The following is a 13,861-nucleotide window of genomic DNA, read 5'->3' on the forward strand; positions in this document are numbered from 1 at the left end:
ACATGTCTCTGGTGTCCAACTGTCCAGCCTATAAGCCCTCAAGGCACTGAACCCCCAAAGACTTTAATTCATGTTACCTGGAGATGATCAACAGGATTGCCAGAGAGCAGGAGGAAGCAGAGTCCAGATGCTTCATGGAAATGGGACAGCACTTGTTGAAATCATGTTACCTGGGTTTGCAGGTGCATTTCTGTAAAGAAATAAGAAGAATAAGAGGCTCATATTTAGTGTTTGAAGCTCACTTTCTGAACATAAAATGCATTTCTTTAAAGTAAAATCTAGTGAAAACAAATGATCTTATTCATACCTTCATAAGAAACCAAATTTGTTCTTCCCAGTTCTTTTTTTAAATTTTTTTAAAAGGATTTTGGATTTAAACAATAAGAGTGGACAAAAGGACATTTGGCCCTTTCGTTGATGAGCGACACCATCAACTACACTGAAAACTGTGTCCCAAATCCAAACTACATACTATACTGATTTGGTTGACATCCGGCATTGCACATATTGTATCATGTCCTGTTAGTATAAAATGGTAAAGTATGTTTTTTTTATTTCTTAAGAGCTAAAACAGTATGAAACTTTTATGCAATAGCCTACATACATTATTGTACGATATATGGACATGACCTCGATCATTTTTACGTTATCGACTTATCGCACGATATATGGACATGACCTCGATCTTGCCTGTTGTGTTGACATGCGTGTTTGTTCACATGGGAGTGTCACCAACATTTTAGCCGACATGATGCCAGAATAAACTGCTGGGTTTTCCCTACTATTATAAGACTGGCATTGTGCAGGCATTTTTTTTTTTTTTTAACATTGTTACATTAGTTATTTTTTTGGTTAGGTGGTTTTATTTTATGTGTTATTTAGAACATTTAAAAAAAAAGTTCACATTCCAATGTCTGAAAATCTTGAATTGACATTCATCGCTCTTTTAAAGGGTGTAGCCTATTTGCATTATTATACAATTATATTATCATTACATCAGTGGCATGAAAGGGTCTTAAAATTACAATAATATTGTTCATCGCAATTATTTCTGGGGCAATATATTACAACAACAAAAGTAGTTGTCGTGACAGACCTACATACAGGATCGCGGTTCAGTGAGGCTGTATTTGGGCACAGAAGTCATGTTAGCTAAATGCTAACATTTGCATGCTAACATACTCACAATGACCATGTGATATTATCACATGTGTCATTATACATGCTGATGTTAAGCATGTATAATGTTTACATCTTCAACAATGTAGTTTAGCGTGTTAGCATGCTAACATTTGCTAATTAGTACTAAACAACGTGCAGCTGAGGCTGATGGGAATGTCATTAGCTCTGCAGGTATTTGGGCATAAAACAAAGTATTGGACACATTAGATATTGACCGGATATGCTGCTAGATGAAGTCACCAAAGCGGTTCAAATTCATTTTAAGTTAAACATGAATGTCGGATCTAAATTTCACAGCAATCCGTCAAATAGTTGAGACATTTCATTCTGGGTCAAAGTGGTGACACATTGCATTACACCTAAGTGTTGACGCAAAGGAGGGGGGAGAACCAAATTGAACAACACACTGTTGAGAAACAAACCAACTATGGTTTCATGAACTTTATTCTCATAAAAAGAAATACATTTCTTAGTTTATAATAAATTAAATAACAAAAATAAAATCATATCCAATAAATCTTTCAATTCCCTTTGAAACGATTCCTGACGTACTCAGGGAGGATGTGGAAATCAACCAAACAACGTGCAGCCACATTCAGTATCACAGTTTACATGAAGATACTATACTGTATGTGCATGTACTGTAAATAAAAATAAAGCACTGCAAACCCATGATACATTAAATAAAAATACAATACATTAAATTAATACAAAACCTTAAAAATAGGACATTTAATATAAGACATTAGTCGGAAATCGGATTTAAAAAAAAAAATGCCGCACCATGGATTAATCAGTTTGCTCTAAACGGGGCAACTATCTCACAACATCGTCACATCAGCCAACACATGAAACGTAACATGTTTCTTATTTCCAGCTGGATCAGCAAGCCAGATTTGTTACACAATAGCTTTATAAAAACACAACGTTGTGATAAAAAAGGGGGGAGGGCACTCTCACAAAGATCCTGTTGGAGCAAACAGAGATTACCCAAGTACTGTTTCATTATAACGGGAGAGCTACTTTCTTTCTGAGGACGAACCTTATGCATGCTTAACATGCTCATAGACATCGGTAGGAAAAAACAGCTACTGCAGAGAGGAACATCAATCCAGTCAGATGTGGAGTGAAAACAAGAAAATCATTCAAAACTGAAAATTGAAAGGCATTTCATCCTCCTGCTTGGGGAAAGGATGTAGTTCGCTTAAGGAAGCAATCAGTGATGGACCACAACCCATAAGTCATTCTGGTGTAATGGCACATGCAGAGATTCACACAGTGAAACGTGAAATAAAGTGAAAGGGAGTTTTGAACTAATAGAACGTGAAATGTGCAAATGCTGTGTTGGAAAGAAACGTGTGCAGAATGTGAAACAATATCTCTGTGGCTGAGTCATCAGACAGGAACATTAAAAAAACTAAAAACATTATATCTCTCAACAACGGTGGAGTCTCTCTGGAAGCATTCAGAACCTTTCAGTCAAAGGACGCCCACGTTAAAACAGAAAGGGTAGAGTGTCTTCACAAGCATTCCTGGTATCAACATGTAAGGGGCTTTAAAATACAGCTAATGATACTTGGAAAAGTAGCGGAGAGCATTCTGTCTATTTGGAGGCACTGTCCCTTCTGTAGGGCGGGCACTGTGGGGGAGAGACTGGAAACAAGGGCAGTGAGCCAAGTCGTGGCTGAAATAACTTAAATAAGCCCAATGTGCCTTGGACCTCGAGTCCACTAAAACCCTGCGTGCGTGTGTGTGTGTGTTTTATATGCATGTAAAGAATTGCATGTGTGTGCAATAAAAGTAAAGATGTTCTTTTCGATGTGAGCTCATTAAAGCAAAATATAGTAAATTTATGCAGTGCATGTGTGTCTCCAGAGCTGAGGCGTGTGTGTTGACATCCTGGCTCAGTCAGAAGCTATGACTCCCCTTGTTATATAACCCTGCATGTGGCTTTGCCTCCGGAGAGGAAAGGGGGGGTGGGGCGAGGGGCTGCCCTGAAGCCAGAGCCGCCTGTGAACTGCATCATGTGAACACGGTGACTAAAACTGGCAGCAGTGAACACATGCACTTTGTGAGTGGCTGTTTTCTGTGAAGATGCTCTGCGTGAGTGAGGAGGTCCGTCTGAGAGGTACCATGTGACAAACTGTGCATGACCTTTTGTGTGTGTGTGAGTGTGGTCCCGCTGTTTCAAAACAGCTAGCGTCTTATCTTTGTGATCACAGGGCGATGCTGTTGGTCCTGTGCTCCGGGAAGCAGAACAGTGAGTTTGAGGGTTCGTCACAGTCGTCGGGCAGCCCGGTGTCTGCTGCTGCCAGCGGATTCCTGCTAATGACCAAGTCCAGGCCGTCTCCTGCCTCTATAATTAGGGGCACAGTTAGACAACAGTCCAAGTCCCTGGTCCGGACACGGTTCACCTGCAAGATTAGAGTCAAATAAATCACTCGCCATGCTACTACATTCACATTTATTTAAAAGGCATAGTTTGACATTGGGGGAAATTTGATTATTGCTTTATTGGTGAGTTTAATTTAGGTGTAAGTGGGAAAAACAGAATAATGATGACTGGCTGTGGGCCTGAATCAGTTTAGAAACGGTTTAGCTGACCCACACAGTGAGGATAAAGAGACATAAAATAACATAAAGACAAACAATAATAGAATAAAATAATAAACAACAAACCTATTTTTAAAAAGGTTTTATGAATACTTCATAAAAAGAAAGCAACATTTAGCAGAACCCCACAATTTTAAGTGTATACAGAGACAAGTTACACTGATTTTGAAGGGCTGAGATGAGGGATTAATTGTTGAATTGTGTTAGTGATTTTCAGTATTTCTAATGTGATATAGGATTTTATTCAAAATTTTCATATATGTACAGAAAATTAATCTTAAACTATAAGTTAGGGATAATGTACAACGAGCCGGTCATTGTTGTGAAATAAACAATCGGCACCCTGAAGGGTTTTATTTCACAACAATAACCGGCTAGCTGTACATTATCCCGCTTATTACACCGCTACTTACTTAAGAAATCAATAATTTTACACAAAAACGGTGCGCCAGAGTCCGACATCAGAACTGCACCCATAGCAACGGTATGTTATACATAGCAAAGGTCTGCTGTAAAGAAATAAGAGACCGTAGAACGCTGTGATTGACCGATCAGAATCGAGTATTCAACAAAGCTGTGTAATAATTATTATTAAAAGCAGGTGGGGTTCATTTCATTTGTGATGACTTTGGTTATTCTCCCAAGTCTTGCACTTATGTCTTGGCAGAATAATACAAAGTGAAGAAGGAAAAAGGAGAAAAAAAATACAGAAAGAGTGCTGTATAGTTATGGAAAGATGAGAAGATCGATACCACTCTCGACTGTGAGAGTGATATCATTATTCTCATCTAACTCTCTGCAAGAAAGTGAATAAGCGTATTTCCCAATAGAGCCAGGAGACGGTTATCTTAGCTTAGCTAAGATAATCAGTTGCAGGCTGCATCTTCATATTTAGTGTACTGTGTGAGTGTGTTATTGATCTTCTCATCTAACTCTCGCCAGAAAGCGAACAAGCAAATTTATAAAAAATGTCAAATTTCTTTAAAACAGTACCTGAAGAATGCGGTCGAAAGGTTTTAACCCTGCCTGGTCAGCGGGGCCATCGGGGCGGATCATGTTGACATAAACCCCTTTCTCCAGGAGGCCATCGGATACACTGAAACCAAAGTCGTGGCTCTCAAGGTCCTTCCTCATAGACACCTGCAAACACAGGGGACCTTAGTTACACAACGTGTACAGCACAGCACGTGTTCATAAATATCTAGAGGCTTTTATGTAAGGACTCAGCAATTTAGTATTTGGGGAACAGATTTTTAAAAAGGATGGTCAAAAATAGTTATGGTGGATGGCTAGATATCATGATTTTAGACCCACACTATATCAAGGTCAGTAGCAGGTTTAACAAGAAACAGCTGACAGATGACTTTCCATGATATCATGTAAGATGTGTCAACCCAAAACATGTTTAATTTCCATACAGCAGGACGATGATGTGCTGCTCTGTTATTCCTGCTCCAGTTTCAGCCCAATCAGTCACTCCGTCAAACGCCACATGGTTAGATGCACGGATGAAACCAAACCAGGCGTTTCAGGGAGTAAATGGGCACAGGCTGGGGTCACAGCATGTGCTGCTGCTGCTGAGGTAATGCTGCATAATGAATGTTGTGTGTTTTTCTTGTACACATAATGCAAGTCCTGACTGGCCAGGTATCCACTGGGTCCAGTTACACCGTACCGACAGGCACAGTGAGGCAAGTAAAGGAGGCACGCAGGTATAAACTTCATTATGGGTAGAGTCCCTCAGGACACTGTTGTGTGCACCACAATCAACAAGCTGTGAGTGCAGTTGACTGATTAATCAATGATCGCATTTTTATCTTAGATTACAACAGATTTTATATAGTACATATGGGGTATCAATATAATACTGACTGGGTACCTACAGTATATGAAAAGGAGGGGGGGGGGGGAGGGGGGGAGGTTGGGTAATAAAGGATAATAACTGTGTTTAAGAGGTAAGTATTTTTTAAATGACTGAGTACCTTCTTAATAATTACAGGCTACAGTAATATTGTTACCAGGTAAAAAGGAGGTGAAAATGGACAAAAATTATAAAAAGGTAAAAAGTTTTAATATTTTTAACATTATAATTGTTGCTGGGGATCAAAACATTAGGCTAAGTCTGGGAAATGGGGTGCACCTTTACAAATATATCTATAGAAAAGTTAAGTTAATTTACTTTTTTCACTCTACCTCATTAAATTTTATTTAAAAAAGCAACACATTTGCACACTGTTGATGTATATAGTATGTGATCCTATGTTTATATTGTATATGTTAGTTGTAGTAGTTTGGTATATTCATAGGGTATTCTAATATAGTATTTATATTGTGTATTCTATAGATATATCTATATCTCTAGTGTGGATGTATATAATGTATATTTACCGTGTATTTACTGTTCCTACTGCTGCTGTAGCACAATCCTTTCCCAATTTGGGATCAATAAAGTAAATCCATCCATCTATTTATCTATCTATCTATCTATCTATTATTTATTACACAGCTTTGTTGAATACTCGATTCTAATTGGTCAATCACGGCGTTCTACGGTCTGTTATTTCTTTATAACAGACCGTTGCTATGGACGCAGTTCTGATCCCGGACTCTGGCAGATCATTTTTGTGTCAAATTATTGATTTCTTAAGTAATTAGCTGTGTAATAAGCGGGATAATGTGCAGCTAGCGGGTCATTGTTGTGAAATAAAATCCTTCAGGGTGCTGCATGGCCCTGTCAGGGTTTATTTCACAACAATGAAAATATTGGGGAACAGTAATGTAGTTTTGGGATCAAAGGTAGGATCAATCTGATGATCAATACTGATGTTTATGAGAATCATATCAGATATGACAGGACGAATATCAAAGTAGAAGTATTCCCTAACAGAGCTACCTTGTGCAGAGCCAGAGGTGTGGGGGATAAAATATCAGAGGGGTCCCCTCTGCCCCGGGATGGTAGGTCTCTGGCTCCAGTCGACATGTCCAGGTTGCTTTTGCTCTTAAACTCGCCGTGCATTCCCTCCCGCTTAATGGGACTAATTTCAGACTGAAACATCGAGTCGTCGTTGGTCTTGGTTTCCTCTAGGTACAGACTGAGAGCGCTACCTGTCATGGATGCCTGAAAGAGCACAAAATCAAAAGGGGAGTATTAGAGCATCATGTATTACAGTAAAAGGACTTCCATTTGGAAAGCACAACATAATAATATCTCATGAAGTGTACACAGAGCCTGATTAGAGGCCAGGGCATTGCATAAAAGCCTTCCTGGGTCAGTATGGCAGCAGGTGCCCGGCCTGTCTTGTCAGATTTAATAACAGATTACACACTCTGGCGATTATCATAATGCTTCATCTGGCGTGGTCATTTAGGCCGACACCGGTCTATGAATACATGAGTAGGACAAAGCAGATGGAGGAGGGGAGGAACCAGGAGCAGGGAGGGGGGCGGGGATGACGGGCAGGCCTACCTCCAGCTCCCTGAGAATCCCTGACTGGCCGCAGGTCTCGAGGTCCTGCAGAGCCTGGGACCAGAAGCTGTCATCCTGGTTCAGGGTGCCATGGCAACGAGGGGGGCTGACGAATCTATGACAACGCAGGAACCAGAACATGAGAGCAGCCCTGCGGGTCTCGTGGGCCGGTGCCGCTTACAAAAGGCAGCATGGGAAATGCAGTTTTTGGGGCTGCGTGCTGGAGAATCCCTTTGAAAATCTCCACATTGAAGGTTTTTACTGGGAATTCTCTCACTTGAGGCGAACGCCGAGGAGTCCGCTAGATTAGATAAAGCCTTTGAAAGAGTTCGACCCCCCCCAAAAAAAGCAGAAAATTGAAAGCATGTGACACAAAAGTTCAGAAAAAAAAAGAAGTCAAGTGTGAAGAGACAGATAAGGCTGATGTATCCTTGGGCGCTTTAGGTGCTTTTTGTGGAAACGTTTTTGTTGTGGACAAGGGGGTGACAGAAAAAGATGCATCTATGTGAAACACCAAAGAGCTCGTGGGCAGTTAGTAAAGCAGATGAGAGAGAGAATACCTGAGAAAGAAGAGAAAAAGGACAGTTTTGGAAGAGCACACAACATGAAAGCATACAACACAAAATGAAGAGAAAATAATTCAGACAGTGCAGTTTGCTTTCATCAATGAACCCAAAGAGGGGAAAAGAAAAATCACAGAAGCTCTTATTTATACACAGTGGTGGAAAAGTACTCGCATCCTTTACTTAAGTAAAAGTACCAATACAACAATGTAAACAATGTTAGGACTGTTCTCTAATCTTTCTCTAAGCCTTTATTGTGAAATATTGGATAATTGTATCTCTTTTAGCTTCAATTTCAATGAAACAATGTCAGAAGTTTAGAGGTGAAATTTCTCTTTCCTAACAATTTATAGACATCTAAAACATGAGAAGTGTAGTTCTTGAATAAATGTACTTGGTTACTTTTCCACCACTGCTTGTACACAGAATATGATTTAAATCAAATATGCCCTCTACCGTGAAATCAAAAACACTTAAAGCTGCACTGACATGAAACGAGATGTCGACAGGAAGTAAACCTGCAGGCCTGAGCACTCACCCAGGTATCTTGTCCCACTCGTCCTCAGTGAATCTCCCATCATACAGCGCTGCGTGGTGGACTAGGCCTGCAGAGCTGGAACTGGTTTGGCTCCTGTGCTTTGTGCGTCGCCACTCATTTGGGTTGAGCAATATGTCGGATGCTTTGTGAAGATACGTCCCTGAAAAAACAGAAATCCACTGACCTCATTAGATGTAAGATGTAATGGGTAATTTATATACAGTAAGCATCCAGCGGACCTCACCTTGGCTGCCGTAGCCTGCGTCAAACCCTGAGCTATCCCAGGAGCTCATTGCAGAGTCTATACTGGGCAGAGTGGCGGAGTAGACCTCTGAGTGTTTACTGGTCTTCTGGGAGTCTGTCAGGTCGTCCTCTGTGTCACTTAAAAACCCAGCTTCTCTGTCCGTAGGCCGCCGGCCATCAGACTCTGGGAATGCGAGTCAAATCATCATTAAATCAAGAACTCGTGCACTTCCTGTCATTTTCAAAAGGCAAAAAATAAAACACTTTCACTACCTTTAAGCCCCAGAAGAAGCTAAATCAGTGCACATTTATTTAAAAAAGCATAATGAAACATGCTTTCTTTAATTTCAAAACACAACGAGTAATCAAAAGGAAATTAAAAACAAGTTCATACAAAAAAACAACAACATACGGTCGGCTTTTTTTTTAATCTTAAGGGTGACGGACTCCCCGGCCATCTGCAGGAGATGGATGGCCTCGCTCAGTGGCTTTCCTTTCAGACTGACCCCGTTGATGGCCAGGACTCGGTCCCCTATATGAATAGCCCCGGTCCTGCAGGGTGAGGAGAGCAGAGGAGACAGTGCTACCAGAGAATACCAGACAGTACCGACCGATGGGCCGGGAACCCTGTCAGGCTGCCAGGGCGCCGACTGGGACGGAAACAAAGAGGCTTCTTGTTACAGAAAATTACGAGACAGACATTGTTTACGGTCTTGTTTTTTGTATTTGTTTCCAAAGGGGGCCACTACAGATTTAACTAGCCTCAGCCTGACAAGTGTCACCATCTTCTCAAATAACTATGTTTAGCCCCGACCTTGTCATTCCTCACCTCTGCCCTCCTCTCACCTCTCTGCCAGGCCTTTCTTTGTGAGGCCAGAAATGACGATGGGGTCAAAGGGCTCCTCTGTGCCAGAGATGGTGATGCCCAGTGGTCCGTTATACCTCTTCAGTTCGACGGTGTAGATAATAGAGCCTGACATCTCCAACTCATCTACAGCACAGGAGACACCATGTACAAGATTATAAAGACAATATAAACCCTGTGAAGATAGAATACCTACATGATAAAATATGTAAAATAAAAGTTTATGCAAATGGATGAATAGCAGCTATTTAATCCAACAGAGCATTACCTCTTCTCATTTTACTGCCTTTGAATATTGTATCTCTTATATACAGTGGTGGAACACCCTTTTCGTAAGTTAAAGTACCAATACAACAATTTAAAAATACTCAACTACGTCTAGTAAACTACGTAATTTCACTGATTATTAATAGTTTTCTAAATTTTCCATGTTATCAAAGGCGCTAAATGCAAGATTGGGAGCATTTTTATTGACTTCGCACGGCTGTCAGCATGGCGACAGCTGAGCCAGCGGCTCATAGTTAGCAGTGCTAACAGCGCTAACATTAAAATAAAGCAGACAGAGATAACAGTGTTAACCTGAGGGGGAACCAGAGGCTGGGCTCTACGCTTCTGCAGCTGCGCTGTCGCTCGGGACGGCGTTATCAGCTATAACCGCCGTAAGAGCGCAGTGCAGAGTGGCGGCCGTGAGCTAACCAGTGGCCCACGCTAACATGCACGATCATACACTAAAAGCATGCAATATGTCAGCAAAGCGAGGATTAAAACACACACAGAGGGAGAGTCACTTCATTCTCTACTCAGGTGGACATAACTCCTCTATATCTTTACATATACAATAGTTGTTTGCTGCTATATTAATGCTCTGGGTATTGAGAACCGTTAAACTGGATATATTTGGAGTTTTGACGGTTGGCTGACAAAACAAAAATACTTGGGCTCTTTGAACCTGTGATAGACATTTCTTCTAATTTCCTAAATGAACAATGAATCGATTATTGAAAAGAGAAAAAAAGAATCGTTAAAGCAAATGATTGTTACTGGCAGCCCTTGTTCAGTGGTTCCCCACTTTGGGGTCAGGCCCCCTACAAAAGGTCACAAGAAAATCTGAGGGGTCATGAGATGATTAATGGGGTTGGAAAGCAGAAAAAAAACAAGTTAAAAAAAAGTTCAGCTACACAAATTTCAGTTCAGTTTTTTTTTGTTTCGTTTTGACCTCTCTCTCTTGTCTTTGTTTTGGAGAAGTTCAAAAGAGGAACTCTCGTGTTGTTGGTGGAAGTGCTAGGGCTTATAGACTTTCAAAATGCGTCGAGTGGAAAAATACAGCGCTTTTGTACAGGGCCAACAGCTAAAAAGGAACCACTGGTTTAATCTTTGACAATGTATTTTATAAGCTTATGTGTTTTTAAAAAGTAAAAAGAGTAAATGTGCATGGTTACTTTACACCACTGCTCATACACAGGATGCATGTTTGATGTTTTCAGGGATTAATGTACCAATGTTGTCCTCGTCTTTCTGGATTCTGAGTTTGACCATGTCCTCGGCCTGATGCAGGACGTGCATGGCGTCCTCCATGGTGCAGTTCTCCAGACGCACGCTGTCGATGGCCAGCAGCCGGTCTCCGGGCTCCAGAGTGCCTGTTCTACCAGACACAAGACCACAAAAATCTACTAACAGGGACCAGAGAGCTGCTCCTCCTGACTCATATGAGAATCCTATTAGCGTTGTTGTCCCAGTGGGATCATTGAGGGGTGACCGTCACCTCACCCTCAACCTGATCAGCACTGAGCCCTGCTGAAATGTAGCTGCTCTGGCCTACTGATCCAGTTTTGATAGCTCAATCCAATTAGGTAAATATTACACAGTGGATTCACAAAACAGTTTTATTTTGGTGATGATATAATCCCACATGAGTCTAGAAAACCTAGCTCAACCTGAATGGAAATAATGTGTCACCTGAAAGCAACAAACCGCTTTTGTATTTACGAAATAAAATGTTTATGTGAAAGTGCTGCGACTGAGAGCTATAAAATATTATGAGCTCTGTGTAACGTTAGGACATACCTGTGGGCTATGCTTCCTTTTCTGATGTCAGAGATGATGAGGGGCTTGCCAGGTTTCTTACTTGCTGGTAAAACAGAAGAACAATATTGTTTAGGGTTGTATGATATAAGGATAAAAACATTTGAAAAATCACTCGACTTCCTTTTTTCTTTTTGTTGCACTAATCTCACTCGGCTTCCTGTTTATTCAGAGCACAAAGAGTAATGATGAATGCTGGTACAGGCCAGTATTATTCAGAGGTAATGAGGTATGCACCCTCGTGGAGGTTTATGGATCACAGAACATTGATTCAAAGGAGATTTGCAGCGTGCAGGTCTGTGGAGTATTATTGAGCAACATTGCCCCCTGCTGTATAACTCGCTCCTAACAAACTCACCACTGATGGTGATGCCCAGCTCCACTCCTCTCCTCTTGGGTAATTTAACGTGGAAGGTGCCGCTGCTGGGAACCACTGACTCTAATTGGGATATAAAGTGAAGATAAATGTAAGGAGGAAGGCACCAGAGATCTCACAATAAGAATTTATCTTCACAATGTGATACCTGCGACATCAAACTCAATATCCACTGTGACCTTATTGGCCAGGGCTGAGTCTCTGAGCAGCTGATGGGCTTCCTCCAGAGTGCCATCTTCAGTCGGGATCCCGTTAATGGACAAAAGTCTGTCCCCGACCTGCAGCAGCCCACACCTGCACACAGAAACAAACACATGAAAAAGCAATACAGTGGAAATAGAGTTAAAGCTTAAAGTGTTTTTCCACTACAACAGTTCATATAGTAATAATAAATATGTATATAAATGTTTATAAGAAATGTAATAGGGTGTACATGTAACAGAATGATAAAATAAATCTTGTTAAATAAATAAAATGGATCATATTTAAACTAGGGCTGCAACTAACGATTATTCAAATTATTGATTAATACTGTATGTTGATTTTTCCCCAATCAAAAAGTGAAAAATTACCAGCACAATTTCCCCGAGCCCATGGTTATGTCTCCAAGAGGTCTCACTGAGATCAAGATCTCTTTTAAAAGAGAGAACTGAGAACAAATGACATATACGGTATACACTACCAGTTTATGAGGTACACCTGGCTAAATCTAATGCAATCTAATATACACCGATCAGCCATAACATTATGACAGCATGGGCACCCTGACCGGTCTGTGGCTAAGCAGCCCCATACGCATCAAACTGCAATGCACTGTGTGTTCTGACACCTTTCTATCTGAACCAGCATTAACTGTTTCAGCACTTTGAGCTACAGTAGCTTTTCTATTGGATCGGATAACACGGGCCAGCCTCCGCTCCCCACGTGCATCAATGAGCCTTGGGTCTGACCCTGTCACCGGTTTTCCTTCCTTGGCGCACTTTTGGTAGGTCCTGACCACTTCGGACTGGGAACATCCCACAAGAGCTGCAGTTTTGGAGATGCTCTGACCCAGTCGTCTAGCCATCACAATTTGGCCCTTGTCAAAGTCGCTCACATCCTTACGCGTGCCCATTTTTTCTGCTTCCAACACAAAGTTCAAAGTTCAAAATGTTCACTTGCTGCCTAATATATCCCACCCACCGCCAGGTGCCATTGTAACAAGATAATCAATGTTATTCACTTCACCTGTCAGTGGTCTTAATGTTCTGGCTGATCGGTGTATAAGTTCTGCATTAAATCCTGCCTTCATGAAGGTTATTAAATTGTTGTTTTACAGAGGTGTTGATTCGACTGTATGGTGATTTTGTGGTGCAGTTGAACTGTATTGCAATACATAGAGAGGGATTTTTGTTATTCAGCTTACCCTCATTGATATAAATGTGGTGGACAAAATAACAGAAACACCTGTCGGCATAAAAATACTGTATAAGCCAAGTAGAACTTTAAGGTTCCTCAGAGGAACGAGCGCCTAACCAACTTCAGCTTCTTTTTTTTGCAGAAACGAGTCTTCCCCAGCTTCCTTGTTTTGTCCAACCAACAGTTCAAAATGTAAAATATGGAATTAAAATTATATAAAACTGAAAAACACAATTTTCTCACATTTAAGAGGCAGCAAATGTTTGTCTTTTTTTGGATTGATAAATGACTTGTATAATAATAATAATAATAATAATATCTTGGATTTATATAGCGCCTTTCATGAAACCCAAGGACGCTTTAAATACATTTCCTGTTGACTAGCTAATCGATTAATCTACTAATGGTTTCAATATCATCTGCTAATGTTTTCAATAATAATGTTCATAGTAATAATAATAATAATATAGCCACACTAACATCAGCAATGCTTTGGATTTCTGCTTGAAGTGAGAGGATTGTGACGAGTGACACA

General features: G+C 40.7%; 1 protein-coding gene across 6 annotated transcripts in view; it reads right to left on the minus strand.

Moving 5' to 3' along the window:
- Positions 1–1,591: 1,591 nt before the first annotated feature.
- LOC141772711 (glutamate receptor-interacting protein 2-like) overlaps positions 1,592–13,861 on the minus strand; it is a 37,126-nt gene continuing 24,856 nt past the window's right edge. For 5 of the 6 annotated variants that reach the window (XM_074644032.1, XM_074644031.1, XM_074644034.1 and 2 more), the window contains 12 exons: positions 12,077–12,222; positions 11,911–11,991; positions 11,535–11,598; positions 10,967–11,112; positions 9,452–9,596; positions 9,018–9,157; positions 8,607–8,789; positions 8,363–8,522; positions 7,262–7,376; positions 6,689–6,913; positions 4,789–4,935; positions 1,592–3,596 (listed from right to left, as the gene is read on the minus strand). In XM_074644032.1, the coding sequence (XP_074500133.1) occupies positions 3,399–3,596; positions 4,789–4,935; positions 6,689–6,913; positions 7,262–7,376; positions 8,363–8,522; positions 8,607–8,789; positions 9,018–9,157; positions 9,452–9,596; positions 10,967–11,112; positions 11,535–11,598; positions 11,911–11,991; positions 12,077–12,222 (1,750 nt within the window). In that variant the 3' untranslated portion in view covers positions 1,592–3,398. The other variant, XM_074644037.1, reaches the window with a different exon arrangement.

Source organism: Sebastes fasciatus, chromosome 8 (assembly GCF_043250625.1).
Source record: "Sebastes fasciatus isolate fSebFas1 chromosome 8, fSebFas1.pri, whole genome shotgun sequence".
Lineage (NCBI taxonomy): Eukaryota > Metazoa > Chordata > Actinopteri > Perciformes > Sebastidae > Sebastes > Sebastes fasciatus.